The following is a 14,598-nucleotide window of genomic DNA, read 5'->3' as shown; positions in this document are numbered from 1 at the left end:
ATTTGGCGATAGTAACATAAAAATAAAGGTTAACTTGTTGGTTGCTTGTGAGTAAAAGGTTAGTCAAAGGAACAATCATCATGTGATTTTTTTTTTGAAGTTTGTTTTTAATCGATTCATGATGGTGATGATGATGATATGGGAAGATACTCTTTTCTAGACCAAACCTTGTTAAAAAGCAATGCTGAGAAAATTTCTTTATTTGATTTTATTGTTGAATGTGACCTAGTTATTAAGGACACTTCATATTTGGTCCACTATTCAGTGATGTGTGACCCTATTTCTGTAGTAAAGAACACAACTCAAGTTTTACTGTTCTTACACATTACAGACTTGTACAAAGGGAAGAAGGTGAGAAATATCAAATGTTGACAAGTGCTAAATTAAAATCGACAGAAACATCACAACACACCAACCACCAACTTGTCACATTAGAATAATAGTAGTAACATTATTTGGGAAGTTGTAAATTAAAAGTCAATTTACAATTATTGTATACAGATGAATTTGTAAGGGGTTTTTTACAAAAAAGATTTGAAAATCACAACGACACGGGTATGCTTGATTAATAGGGTAGTCTCATAAATTCATAATAGTTACTTATCACTCCAAGGAGGTGTAAATAGCAAGACTTATAGTACAATTTTGTTTTCATCCTTCATTTTCTTTGTTGTTAATTAGGTGGGTAGCTAGCTGTATGTACATGCATGGTATCCTTATCCTATTCTATGAATATTTAAGGACAAATTTACAGAGAGGACATGTTTGCATTGAAGTTGTTTCTTGTTGAGGAAATTTCAGTATCCGTATAACTTGTAAAATGTATCAACAACGCCTTTGATGACTGAGAAATTTAATTGGTATACCACTAGGAACCAGAGACTAGAGTTCAATACCAACGCATGATAAGGAAAGCTTGATAATGTAAAACTTCCAATGTCATGAGGAGAAGGCACGGACGGACGGATCTAGAGGTGGCCAGGCTTGGGCTCTGGACCCTTCCTCTTCATAGTGTCAAGTATATTATATTATACTTTAATTAGAAATTTTGTATGAATATTGGTGTGATGATATTATACTTTAATTAGAAATTTTGTATGAATATTGGTGTGATGATGTGTGTAATGCCCCAAAATTAAATAGTTATTTAATTAAATTAATTAAGAATTTATTTATTGAAATTAGTTGAAGTCGGAATTTATCGGTATTATTTTAAAGGCGTAATTGGATTAATATGTTTCTAAAAATATGACATTTGCTTAAAGGATTTCACATCCGGTATCAAAATATATGATGTGAAAAATATTTGTCAAAAGATTTTACATCAGACATTTATTTTCAATGATATAAAAAATATATGAAAAAATGAAAATTATATAACACAATGGAAATATTGTAAATAAAATGAAAAATAAAGTGGCAGAATTGTAAATAAAATAAAAAATTTGTTATAACGTATTTTAACTCTAGCCTAGATAATAGCCGATTGAAAATGTTATGCACAGTGGGCCTTTACATTGGGCCATTCAAAAACCGATTGAAAATGAAAATCTTGTTATAACATATTTTACATCGGGTCTAGATAATACCCGATGGAAAATGTTATGCACAGTGGCCTTCACGGGTAAGGTTTCCATGACTTTATGGCAGCAAAGTCACGGTGACTTTGTCTCTTTCTCTCTCCTGTTTTACCTTTTTTTTATTTATTTATTATTTATTATTTATTTCTTTTCCTGCCAAAACACCACATATTACACTAAAGTTACGGTAACTTTGGCGGAATAAAGTTACCTAATCCAATTCCTGGCCTTCACATCAGGCCATTCAAAAACTGATGGGAAATGTTATGGCCATTTTTTTTCCTAAAACCCTAAACATTCATTAGAGACACAAATATTTCTATCTTTCTTCTTTACGCACATTACTCTCTCACAACAAACACAGCCACCCCACGAGTCACCACCACCACGAGTCACAGCAAACACAGTACAAACTCCATCTCTGCATACTCAGATGCGAAGAAAACTCCCTCTTCGCACTCCATTTCTTCCGCTTTCCTCCGTTAATAGCAGTACGACGCGCACTTAATAGCGCTGACGGATCTCCCATTTCTTCCGTTCGCCGCCACCACTCCGTTTTCCTTCCTCCGTTCGCCGACCTGTCATATTTGACTTGTTAGGTTTTATGGATGCTTAGATAAGGTTAGTTCTGAGTATTTTACACCATAACTCTTTCTTTTAGGCTTTTTTTTAAACCATAATATTATTTTCATTTTGATTAACAAATGCCCATATTAAATCAGTAGTTTGTTACTAGTTATTTTAAACTTCAATCCTGACAACAAAAAAGTCGAAAAAAGAAGCTAGATACATTAGACATACCCTTCTAAATGAAACTCATGAGAATATTAATAACACTGGTTTCTGAAAATAATTAACAAAATGTAATTACATAAGCCAGGTCTTATGTTTTTTGAGAATTAAATATATAGTGTAGCCACTATGAAATCATTTATGTGTCTTTCATTGTGTTGCAGAGAACAAAAGCCAATGAAAGTTTGGTTATGAAATTGCAAATTAAGAACAAGTAGAGTTTCCTCGAGGACCAAAAAAATCCTAATCTCAGGCAGCCAAGATACATGAAAAACATTATTTTTATTAAACTTAGGTGTGCTACATACTGGATTTAGTTTTATTGTTTAATTTTTTTTGGCGGGGGATTAAGGGATTATTATTATTATGAAACTTAGAATTTGTTGGATTTGAAATATTTTGAAAGTGCTTTAGTTAGTGACTTTCTTTGACATAGAAGTGTTATAGATAATGCATTTCAAATACTACCTTATAATTTCATAGTGCATTTGAACATTACATGTTGTAGTTAGTTGTCACATGATTGAGAAAATGTAACAAATGTACGAGATTTGTCTCCACGTACCCACTAAACAAAGCAACACCATCTCTTCCTGTAATGAAAAATTTAGTGTTCCTCACAATTTGAAAAGCTTATCTCTTCTTGTTTTGAAAAGCTTAGTGTTCCTAGTGTTCCCCGCAATTTGAAAATCTAAGTGCTCCTCACAAGCTGTCAAAGTCAATGCACTTGTTATTTTAAGAGTCAATGCACTTGTTCCTCCCGTGTAGCTCATTTCCATGTAGCAGTTTATGTACAAAATTGAAGTTACAAACAAGTGCCATATGCTACTAGATAGAGATCTATAGACATATAGTTATAGAATAAAAGGGATGAAATGAAATACACTTTATGCTTGACTAATGACTATTAGATTACAAATAAGAAAGAGTGCTTATTTCATCACATTTTTAGATGTAGTTTAAAACAGAGATTTATGAAAATAAGAAAAATTATTAGATTATAAATAAACAAATTATTTCATCCATAGTTATTTTTTCGTAGTAGTTTCATAAATAGTCAACGAGAATAAGTTGAAATTAATAATTTCTATCAATTATTGATATGGTGCTTTGGTTTTTGTTGCAGGCAACTTTTCTCTTCGCGTTTGTGAATGTCAAGTTAGGATTATCTACAAATGCTCTTGTGTCTTTAAGGTATGATTTCATCCTTAATCTTGAATGTGTCTTTACTATATCATTGTTTAATAGCATTAGATTAAAGAAATTTATCTTGAAAGTAGTTTTGTCAGTGAATAGGATTTTAAGTCTAAATCATACATTTATCTATGTAGACGTGAAGTATTTAACCATATATGATGGCCATATGCAGTTTCAAAATTTGTAGCCATTGATATATTATGGTGGAAAGGCCTTACTCGAATTTTGGAAGCTAAAGGATATATCAGAGGAGATAACAAGGTATACTTGCTTCAGCAAAACAAAACAAAATTAAGCTATCCTTACCTTTTGATATTAAAATAGCATGTTCATAACATTAATTGTTGAAATTGTCGATGATAACATTATAGTGGTAGATATCTTGTGACTTAAGTTTTCTATACGAAGATAAATACATATCTGATGGAATAAATAAGTACTAAAGCTACAAATGAAATAATTTCCTTAGAAATAATGTCTGCACCCCTGCCTTTTGGACAAATATTTAATGTCAATTGTAGGCGTCATAATGATTTAATTTTGTATGCACTAATTTCGGAACATAGGTATGGATCGTAGTTGGATGAGAGCTAATCGATTAAGTGCTGAGTACGAACATGGAGTGATGGAAGGCAAATTCTACACATATGTCAGTCGTGTTAACATTGTTTAATCTGAAGGCAATTAATGGGTGGAGTGACAAAATTTTTACTGAATTGCTTGAATTGTTGACAAAAATGCTTCCAGAAGGTAACCCACTACCAAGTCGTTATTACAAGGCAAAGAAAATATTGTGTCCGATGGGTTTGGAGTATGAAAATATACATGCATGCCCTAATGATTGCATATTATACAGAAAGGAGTATGCAAACTATAATCATTGTCCGAAGTGCAAGGCGTCACGCTACAAAAAGAAACATGGTGAATCTAGTGATGATGAGGAGGTCAAAAAGGGTCCTCCCGCGAAAGTGGTATGGTACCTACCAATAATTTCAAGGTTCAAGAGATTATTCGCTAATGCAGATGACGCAAAGAATCTTAGATGACATGCAGAAGAAAGAAAATGTGATGGAAAAATTCGTCATGTAGCTGATTCTTTGCAATGGAAGAAAATAGATTATTTGTTTCCAATCTTGGCGAAGAGTCGAGAAACCTTAGACTTGGACTTTCTACTGATGGAATGAATTCGTTTAGTAATCTAAATACTAACCATTTTTCTTGGTCTGTTCTTCTGATGATTTACAACGTATCTCATAGGCTCTACATGAAGCGTAAATATATTATGTTATCAATGATGATTTCGGAACCAAAACAACCAGGAAATGAAATAGATGTTTATTTAAGTCCATTGGTTGATGATTTAAGAGTGTTGTGGGAGGAAGGGGTGGATTATTTTTATGCGCATTCTAGTGAACAGCTCAATATATGTGTCATGTTGTTTTGCACCATTAACGATTTTCTGGCATATGGTAATTTTTCTGGGTATAAAGTTAAAGGGCATAAAGCGTGTCCTATATGTGAAAAAGACACATGTTACTATCAACTTGATAAAGGAAAGAAGACTCTTTATCTTGGGCGTCAAAAATTTCTAAATCGTTATCATCCATATCGTAGATTGCAAAAAGCTTTCAATGGAGAGGAAGTTTATCAACGACAACAGGGCATTAATGTTGTCTTTGGAAAGTACAGAAAGTGATCTATTGTGAAAAATATATGGAAAAAGAGGTCAGTTTTCTTCGATCTTCCATATTGGTCTAGTCTTGAGGTAAGACATTGTATTGATGTGATGCACGTGGAGAAAAATGTATGTGATAGTGTAATTGGAACACTTCTCAACATTAAAGGCAAGACAAAAGATGGTATTAATGCTCGTCTAAATTTGGGCGTGATGGGTATACGAGAAGAGTTAACTCCACAGTATATAGGTAACAAGATTTATTTGCCTCCTGCCTGCTACACTTTATCTAAAAAAGAGAAAACAAGTTTTTGTGAGTGTTTAGAAAGTATCAAAGTGCCGCATGGTTACTCATCAAATGTTAAGAGGCTTGTATCGGTTAAAGATATCAAATTAGTTGGCTTAAAATCTCATGATTGTTATGTCTTGATGCAACAACTACTACCAGTGGCTATTTGTGGGATATTGCCTAACAATGTTAGGAAGACTATAACTAGGTTGTGCTTATTTTTCAATGCAATTTGTTGCAAAGCCATTACTCCATTAAAGTTAGAAGATTTGGAAAATGAGGCTGCAGTTATCTTGTGCCAATTAGAGATGTATTTTCCTCCTTCATTTTTCGACATTATGGTTCACTTGATTGTTGATCTAGTAAGGGAGATTAGATTATGTGGTCCAATTTTTTACGCTGGATGTATCCAATAGAGCGATATATGAAGATCCTAAGAGGGTATACCAAAAACCCACATCGTCTAAAAGAATTGATTATTGAGAGGTACATTGCAGAAAAAGAAATTGAGTCTTGTTCTAACTATTTGTCAGAAGTGGATGCTGTCGAGGTTCCGAAGTCTCATCATGATGGAAGATGTGAGGGTGTGGGTACACAAGGTTTAAAGGTCAATAGCTTAAGTATATTGAATAACACATATGAAGTTCAACCTTACTTATCTGCTCACAAAAACATCATAAAAAAAAAGTACCCCAAGATGAATGAAAGAGGGTTGTTAAAAGAGCATTATGATAGTTTCTTTGAGTGGTTTAAGGAAAAAATTGCTAGTGATGATAGTCCTTCAAAAACAACTAAGTGGTTGTCCTATGAGCCTAAATGTAAGATAATAACTTGGAAATAATATTATATTAATAAAACTTCCTTTTATACAAAGTCAAAGGATGACCGTAGTACCACACAAAATAGTGGATTATGATTGTGGCCGAGTCCATGCACTTCTCTAGTGCTAAAGATAAAAACCCGGTTATGGCATATACACCCTACTTTGGAGTGATTGAAGAGATTTGGGAAGTTAATTATGTGGTGTTTAAAGTTCCTGTATCTAAATGCAAATGGATTGATATCAATAGTGATGTAAGAATCGATGAATTTGGAGTTACACTGGTTGATCTTAGCAAGTTAGCTTATGCGGACGAACCTTTCATCATGGCATCTCAAGCAAAACAAGTGTTTTTTGTCACAGATCCTTCTAATAAAAGGTGGGCAGTGGCTATACAAGGAAAGGTGCATGATAGTGATGAAAATAAATATGCGAATCTTGATATTTTTGAAACTCCTCCTTTCTCAACAAATGTGCCTATCTTCATTGAAGAAAATGTAGAGGATGATGTGCATGCTATTCGCATAGATCATGAAGAAGGGATATGAGAGAACTAGTAAGGTGTTTTTTATAAGTTAATTTGACATTACTTTGATTTCTAATTGTTTTTATTTTGTGCTTAATTTGATGTCTAATTGTTTTTATTTTGTGCTTAATTTGATTTCTAATTATTTTTATTTTGTTTAAACAGATACATGGCTGATTTAACCAAGAACTTTTCTTCATCTAGTAAACCTAATAAAAGAAGAGTTAGAGGTCCAACTTTGATGACACAAATTGACAAAGTTCATCAAACGGGAACATCTGATGATAATGGTAGTCCATCTCCACCATCACGCCATGAATTATGGAAGAGAGCACGACAAAAGAAAGGGGGAGAATACACATCAAAGTCTACACAAGTTGTTGCTGAGAAAATTGTAAGTAAAATTTGGAAATTACTTCAAGTATCATTATATTTGTGATTGATAAAAACTATTGAAATTAGTTGTGGTTTTTGCATTTTATAGGATTCTCTAGTTGAAGAAGCTGAAAAAGGTGTCTTTGTTTTGGATGGACGTAACGATATCTTAACAGCAGCCATTGGAACATCTGAGCATGGCGGTCGTGTTCGTGGTGTTGGAAAACACCATAAACAAAGCACTTACTTTGGAAGGTCGTCTTCACGCCAAGGACAATATATAGATGTAAATGAACAATTTGCGAAATTTTCATCTGAATTGGAAGAAAGACTTAGAGCTGATTTTGATCAAAAGTTGGTTGAAAATCGTAAGATGATGCAACAATATTTTATGGAGACACTTAAGTCTATCAGTTTATCGCAAAGCACAGATAATAATAAATGCATTGAAAAAATGGAAGTTGTCGATTCAAGCGGAAAAGGAAGTTGTTCAGCTGCAAAAGAAAGCACAAAATACGTGGAAGTTGACGATGTTCAGAGATTGTTACTCATGGTTCTGAAAATGGCTGACACACACTTGGAAATAGAATTAAGTCATTGTCAATCTATCACTAATTTTTATATGTCAGCTAAGTTTATCAGAGAGTTGTTGGTGGGTTTTAATTGGCTTGATGTGTCTATTCTGCAAGTTTGGTGCACGTAAGTACATTTTCTTTTTTTAGAATTGTCAATATCTATTAATATGTTATATCTCTCATCACTTTGCTTCTAATGTTTATTTTAAAATTATTCAGGTATATTCATCGTGTATGTATTGATAGTTCCACATCAGAAATATACGGTATTATGGATCCTGCTATGTGTATATATGTTGATAATGCAAAAAAATCTCAAGCAGAAGTTAAAAATTACATTACAAAGAAGTTACGAGAGGAAAACAGAGTGTGTCACTTACTACCACTTATTCATGGGTAAGTTTTTATGAAATTGTGTATTCTATTTTTTAATTTTGATAACATGGATATTTTATGTGACTTTTTTGTTTCCACACACACGTACAGACGTCATTGGCAATTAATAGTCATTTGTCCAAAAGACAATATTGTGGTCGTCTTTTGTTCACTTCATCGAGAAATTGATGCAATCACGAAGAAAATTGTTACAGCGTAAGTAATCTTTTATGCAACTTTTGTTATAATATATTATATATCCTATATACATAAATTGTTACAAAAGTAATTTCATATCTTATGTGACTTTATATGGATTTCTTTTCTGAATTAGTGCCTTTGGGGTTCATCAAATGGCAAATGGCAATAGAAAAAATGCTACATGGCTTCATCCCAACGTAAGCGTGATGTAAATTATAATTCTATATTTAATTTTATGATAAGTATTCACTAATTATGTCATTCATTTGTAGACAAGGCAACAACATAACTCTAATGATTGTGGGTACTATGTGATGAAAAATATGTTTGATATTGTCTCTGCCAATATAATCGAGTCTTGGATGCAGGTAACTTTACTTTGTTATTTACTTTGCGTTTTTGCAACTTATTGTGAATTTTCAAAGAATAAGTCTATATTGTTATTTATGTATTGTAGGTATTTGATGATTCAACAGAAATAACACAAGATGATTTGTATGATTTGCGACTCCGATGGGCAAAATGTTTCTTTGAGTTATATAAAGTTTAAGCTTTATCTGGTGAGTTATATATATATATGTGTGTGTGTGTGTGTGTGTGCGTGCGTGCGTGCGTCCGTGCGTGCGTGTGTGTGTGATTTTAGTTTTTTGATTTTGGTGTTGTCTGCTGATGTTAATTGGTGTTATTGTTTATTGTCAGCAAATGTGATTTTGGTGTTGTCTACCAAAGCTACAACTCATCTTATTGTGGATTGCATGTTGGTATTTCAAGTGAGGGAAAGGACTTATAAATTGTTGGATATTTTTGTATGGTTTCACTTGTTTTGTTATTGTTGTAGTAGTCCACCGTTTGTAAACTTCCTTATAATTTTGTACACTTGTGTGTATCCTAGATTGATACTTTTGTAAATCAATTGTTCATTTTAAAGAATATATATGCATCCCAGCTATTTTGTGCAATGAAATTATCCTTCATTGGTAACAATAATATGAAAATAGTGACCTAAGTGTGGTCTGTGTAATATGGGGAAAAAAAATGAAAAATAGCGATTTAAATGAAAAATAGCGATCTAACTGTGGTCTGTGTGATATTGGCAAAATATGAAAAATCAAGTACAAAAAAATTACAGGAAAACACCTTAAATTCGCTAAAAGTAGCAACCATATTACATCGGGCCAATTAAGAAATCGATGTAAAAACTCGCATATTACATCGCGCTATCATAGAAACCGATGTAAAAACATACATATTAAATCGGGCTATTACGAAACCGAGGTTAAATATTGCGTATATTTTTTAAAAAAAATATTGGATTTTGTTTCACACCAAACATAAATTCAACCAATGTGGTATGTGGATTTTTCACATCGGGTTGTGGCCCAATGTAAAATGTCTTGAATTTACTACATCGCTTGGATTTACATCGGACCCAGACCTGATGTAAAATATACTTTTTGTCCGATGTAAAAAGTGTTTTATGCACTAGTGTGATTTGAGCAGTTAAGTTTATGGTCGGATTTATTAATCGGAGAAATACAAATCACGAGTTGGTGTTATTTAAGTTATGGATCAATTGTAGTTGTGGAATATTATTAGGAATAATATTCGTTTATGTTACGTGACTATTTAATTATTTATTTATTTAGTTATTTTGTAATATAATAATTATTTGAATATTTAAATATTTGATTATGTATTTAATTGTGCTATTTGGGTTAATTGAGTTATTAGAGAGATTTAATGAATTGGGCCTATATAGAATATGAGATTGGATTGTGGGTTAAGTCCAATTAAGAAAAGAATGATAGTAAGAGTGTTAGGGTTTTAGAGACATAACTTTCATTTGGGAAAAGAGGAGAAAAAAAGAGGAATAGAAGAAAGAAGAGAAAAAGAGGGAAGTAGATTCTTGAAGAAGGTGGACTACATATTCAAGGTGAGGGTTAGAATCCAAATTATTATAGGTTTATATAATTGGGTAATGTTGTGTGTATGTTTTGTGTATAATCTCTATTCTTTCAAATTCATGAATTGGAAAATGTTAGGGTTTGGTAGATTTCATGAGATTTTGTGATTTGTTCATGTTCAATGTGTTGTATGGATGACCCATGGTTAGAAACATGTTAAGGAACCTCATATGTGTGTTAAATTGCTTTCAATTGATGTATAAATTGTATGAGGGTTAGTGGTTGTTGTATGAGGAGATTGGGGAAGGAAAATGGTGATTTTTGGGTTTTTACGCAGCGTGAGTCGACCTATACAGCAGGCAGGATCGATCTGAGCAAACCCAAAAAGGCAGAAATCTGGTTTTCTTCAGCGTGCGTCGACCTGAAGAAAGTTTGCATCAACCTGAAGACCAGCATGAGCCAACTCATGGGTCAAACTGAGCAAACCCGAAGGGGATAAACTCATCTATGTGTCGACCTGAGAAATGTTTGCGCCGACCTGAGCAACATCCAATTTTTGACAGATTTTTGTAAAGGCCATAGCTTGAGTTTTCGGACTCTGATTGATGCACTGTTCGAAGCATTGGAAAGCTAACGCACTGAGCTAAAGCATGATGCAATAAAATGATTCATAGGATATATTCTTTTGTTGAACCCTTAATTAGTCTTTTGGTTGGTTAATTTAGTCCTCCAATCGAGTGTGTCTTTCATTAGCTAATTAGTTATTGAATGTGTCTCTTGTTAGTCAATTTAGTCCATAAAACTATTAACAAATGAGATACTTGGGTATGTTCTTAATTTTGATACATTCTGTGACTTTTTATACAGTTCAAAAGAAAACAAAAAGCTTAGGACACTGAGCAAATTCAATGATGCCAGTGCTTGGCAGAAAAGAAATATCAAAGGAAAAGATATTAGCTAAATTGAAAGTATTGGATGTTTCTTATGGAACAGGAACAAGTAATTCCTGTCATGATTTTTTTGGGGTCAAATTCAAGGTCCTGTCTGCAAGTTCTTTTTTTCCATTTAACAATTTTTGTCATGTCAACTTCTATCCTCTACTTTAAAGTGTTCATGCCAATCTTGACTAATCCAATTAGCATGCAGATAATGGCTCATGTTGAGGTTGTTTTGTGCAATATTCTGGGTGTGTGCATATTCTAATTGAAAACTATGATGTAATTGAAAATTATTTTTTTTCTTTTTGCATTTCAAATAGGTCATCAAGCACAGAAGCTGCACTTGGAAGATCCGTCTTAGTATAGAAATGAGATGAGCTTATCTTCATGAAGAATCAACATTGAAAAGAGTACATTGATCCATTAAGGCAACTAAGTTATTGCTCGATAAGGATATGAATCCCAAGATCTTTGAGTTTGATTTAACCAAGCTTGATGAAGAAGGGAATAACATATCAGTACACATGTAACTAGAATAGTGTTAGACTGTTAGTACTTTCCACAACTATTTTATTTTGCAGCCATAGTTAAGCTTCTTGATAACATTGTTAGCCATGAGATTATTCATGTTGTTTGAACTATTATAATATTAACTAGTCTCTGCCATTTTATTTTGGCATATGTAGTATACTAAATTAACTATTATCAACTAATAGTAGACTTTCTTGTCTATTATTGTTTTGTGGAATTGGTATTTTCATGTAGTAAAAATAGCTTTAATTCATTATAATCATATCATTTTCTTACATGTGTGAAGAGTGGATGTGTTCATTTTGTAAGCCCAAAAAATATTAAAATAAAGGTCTCTAAAGAGTGTTCTAAGAAAGCGTTTTATGGAAAAATGCTATAAAAAATAAGACCTATAATGGCGCTTTTATGCAAGCGCTTAAAGTGTTATTGAAGGTTAAACATTAATAGCGCTCTAGAAACGCTATCATAAGTAGTCAATCTATAATAGCAGGGGCTTTAATAGCGCTTTTAAACGCTATTAAAAGCCAAAAAAGGCGATACTAAATATACTTTTTGGCATAGTGCGAGAATACGGATGTTCTCACAACTTTGCATTAAAGATAGCCTTGGTTGTGAGTTGATCTCGTAGGTGCTCCAGAGATGGACACTGATGTGAGAGATACGTGATGACATAGACGAGTATCGTAGGTTGAGTATAATTGGTCGATAAGTTTAAGTTTGTGAGAAGTAGATTATATGCAATGCTTGATAAATCTTATAACTCCGAAGAATGAATTCTTTTTATGTTTATATTTACTTTTCCGTTTTTATACTTTTGTTCATTCAAACCCGAGTTCGAAACTATAGAAACCGTTGAATGGCATTCTACAACCATCTTTGTGGACACGATAATTCTCGGATAAATACTTCTAAATCTATTGTTGCTTGCCCTATACAACTTCAACAGGAACTAGAATCCTAGAATCGAAAAAAGTTGATGAAAAAGAAAAAAAAGAATGAATAGAAGCAAGAAAATGTCCTAATAATGTTCGCATTTATAGCTTCTGGAAAAAAGTGATAAAAGAAATGAACTCAGCATTCTAGTTCCCATCAGTTAAAAGAAGAAGACTGTGAGGATGTCGTGAAAACGGGAAATTAGCATGTACTTAACCTCGAGGAATTAAGCTTACTAACCTAAAATATCCCACCCCTGACATAAGTCATGGAAGTGTTACAGCCTTTGAAGACCTCAAAAACGTATTTTCGAATAGAAAGTGAATGGCTTTTTAGATATTTTGCAAATTCATTGCATGATAGCACTTATATGTGATTGAGTGATTACAATTTTTTATTCGGCAATGAGTGAAAGGTGGGATTGAGCGGCAGGTTGTGCACCATGATATAAAGGGATCGTGACGTGGTCCAAATGTTACATAGAGCATCGTGACACGATATAAAGTTATTCTGGCCCCATATGACTGACATTCTGACACGTTTTGACTTTTATAAAAGGAGAAAAGACAGTTTTGGTGGAGAATCTTTTTCTTGCCAAGTGAATTTTAACGACAAAGATAGAATTGAAGCTCCAGAACAAAGATTTTCATCTTTAGAAGTCAAATTTATGGCAAAAAATTCATGTATTATTTACATGCTTATATTGATATGAAGTATTTTAATATAGTAGCTAATTTTGTTTAATTAGGGTTTCTTATATGAACATGTATGAACTCTTTCGATCATATGTTTGAGTTTGGTATTATTTGCATATTTGACTAATCAGTATTTGTTATTCAGTTAATCTTATGTTCATTACTTCGTATGTGTTGACGAACTCATATATCTAACCTAGAATTGTAGGGATTACTGACCCTAACTCTGATTTTTCAACTTAGTAATTGATTAGGAATAAGAAATTATAATTTGTGACTAGAGGTTTAACTATCCAACTTGCTTGTTTTAACTTCGAACTGACCTGAAAGATTATGGAGTTGTAATGTAGAATACTGAGTTATACACCATGGGATTGGGTATAACATCTTGGTTAAACAATTGTAATTTCTGATCAATCAACTTAGGCTAAATAGACGCCAACATCAACAACGACATACAGAGAATTCGAAACAAAGTCTAATCGCCTTTAATTTGAGAAATTTTCCATAATTTTATTTATGTGTTTTATATCAAATTAAACCTTGAAAACTCTCCGATTTTATTATTATATCACATTAACTATGTTGTTAAAATATAACAATCCTTGTGGATACGAACATTTTTTATTATTTGCAATAAAATTGAATACACTTGCTAAATATCCATCAGTATCACATAACTGAAAATGTGAGACTTAGATATAAGTTCTTAGTAAAAATCAAAATTCTTAAGGATGAAAATCAGTGAAAAAATTGTTAAACCTAAATAAATACCTTATAATGGAATCTTGGGATATTATAATAAATTCTTTTATTAAGGAATCTTATATTAAATTAGTCGAGTAGCTTAGATGTGTGTGTCCAAAATTTTCAAAATATATTAAAACTACGATATTACGTCATGTGAAAAATTAATAATGAGAACTTGTATTTATTAAATTAGACATCTTAGCAACACCACAATCAAAGTTGAATTTACTTAAAGGTAAATTGAAAAAAATATTTATTAAATAGTAATAGTGATTTTTGCATGGATAAAAAAACAATAAATAATATCAACAAAGGGTAATGGTAACTTGTGCCTTGGGGCACAAGATAAGAAACCCACTTGTAGAAATTTTGTCTTGAAAAAAGCAATAAAAATTTAATTTTTTATTTTTTTTAAAATCAGTGCACAATTTTGAAAAAATTA

At 32.4% G+C, this 14,598-nt stretch overlaps 1 protein-coding gene across 1 annotated transcript; it reads left to right on the top strand.

Moving 5' to 3' along the window:
• The first annotated feature begins 1,844 nt into the window (after window positions 1-1,844).
• Window positions 1,845-9,335, top strand: LOC131646975 (uncharacterized). The gene is made up of 11 exons (XM_058916897.1): window positions 1,845-2,201; window positions 3,499-3,566; window positions 3,742-3,830; window positions 7,045-7,273; window positions 7,364-7,953; window positions 8,049-8,225; window positions 8,316-8,420; window positions 8,539-8,602; window positions 8,678-8,773; window positions 8,863-8,965; window positions 9,105-9,335. The coding sequence occupies exons 4-10, from the start codon at window positions 7,049-7,051 to the stop codon at window positions 8,953-8,955; spliced, it is 1,350 nt and encodes a 449-aa protein (XP_058772880.1). The 5' UTR covers window positions 1,845-2,201; window positions 3,499-3,566; window positions 3,742-3,830; window positions 7,045-7,048; the 3' UTR covers window positions 8,956-8,965; window positions 9,105-9,335.
• Window positions 9,336-14,598: the final 5,263 nt, after the last annotated feature.

This window comes from Vicia villosa, linkage group LG2 (assembly GCF_029867415.1).
Source record: "Vicia villosa cultivar HV-30 ecotype Madison, WI linkage group LG2, Vvil1.0, whole genome shotgun sequence".
NCBI classification, from domain to species: domain Eukaryota; kingdom Viridiplantae; phylum Streptophyta; class Magnoliopsida; order Fabales; family Fabaceae; genus Vicia; species Vicia villosa.
Note: the sequence above shows the minus strand (reverse complement) of the source record. Positions and strands in the feature narration are given on the sequence as shown.

Excerpts from the sequence above, each read along its gene's own strand:
- LOC131646975 (XM_058916897.1), top strand. The coding sequence starts at position 7,049 with ATGGCTGATTTAACCAAGAACTTTTCTTCATCTAGTAAACCTAATAAA. Across the intron at positions 8,421-8,538 it reads ACGAAGAAAATTGTTACAGC|TGCCTTTGGGGTTCATCAAA; the intron begins GTAAGTAATCTT and ends TTTCTGAATTAG. Across the intron at positions 8,774-8,862 it reads TAATCGAGTCTTGGATGCAG|GTATTTGATGATTCAACAGA; the intron begins GTAACTTTACTT and ends TATGTATTGTAG.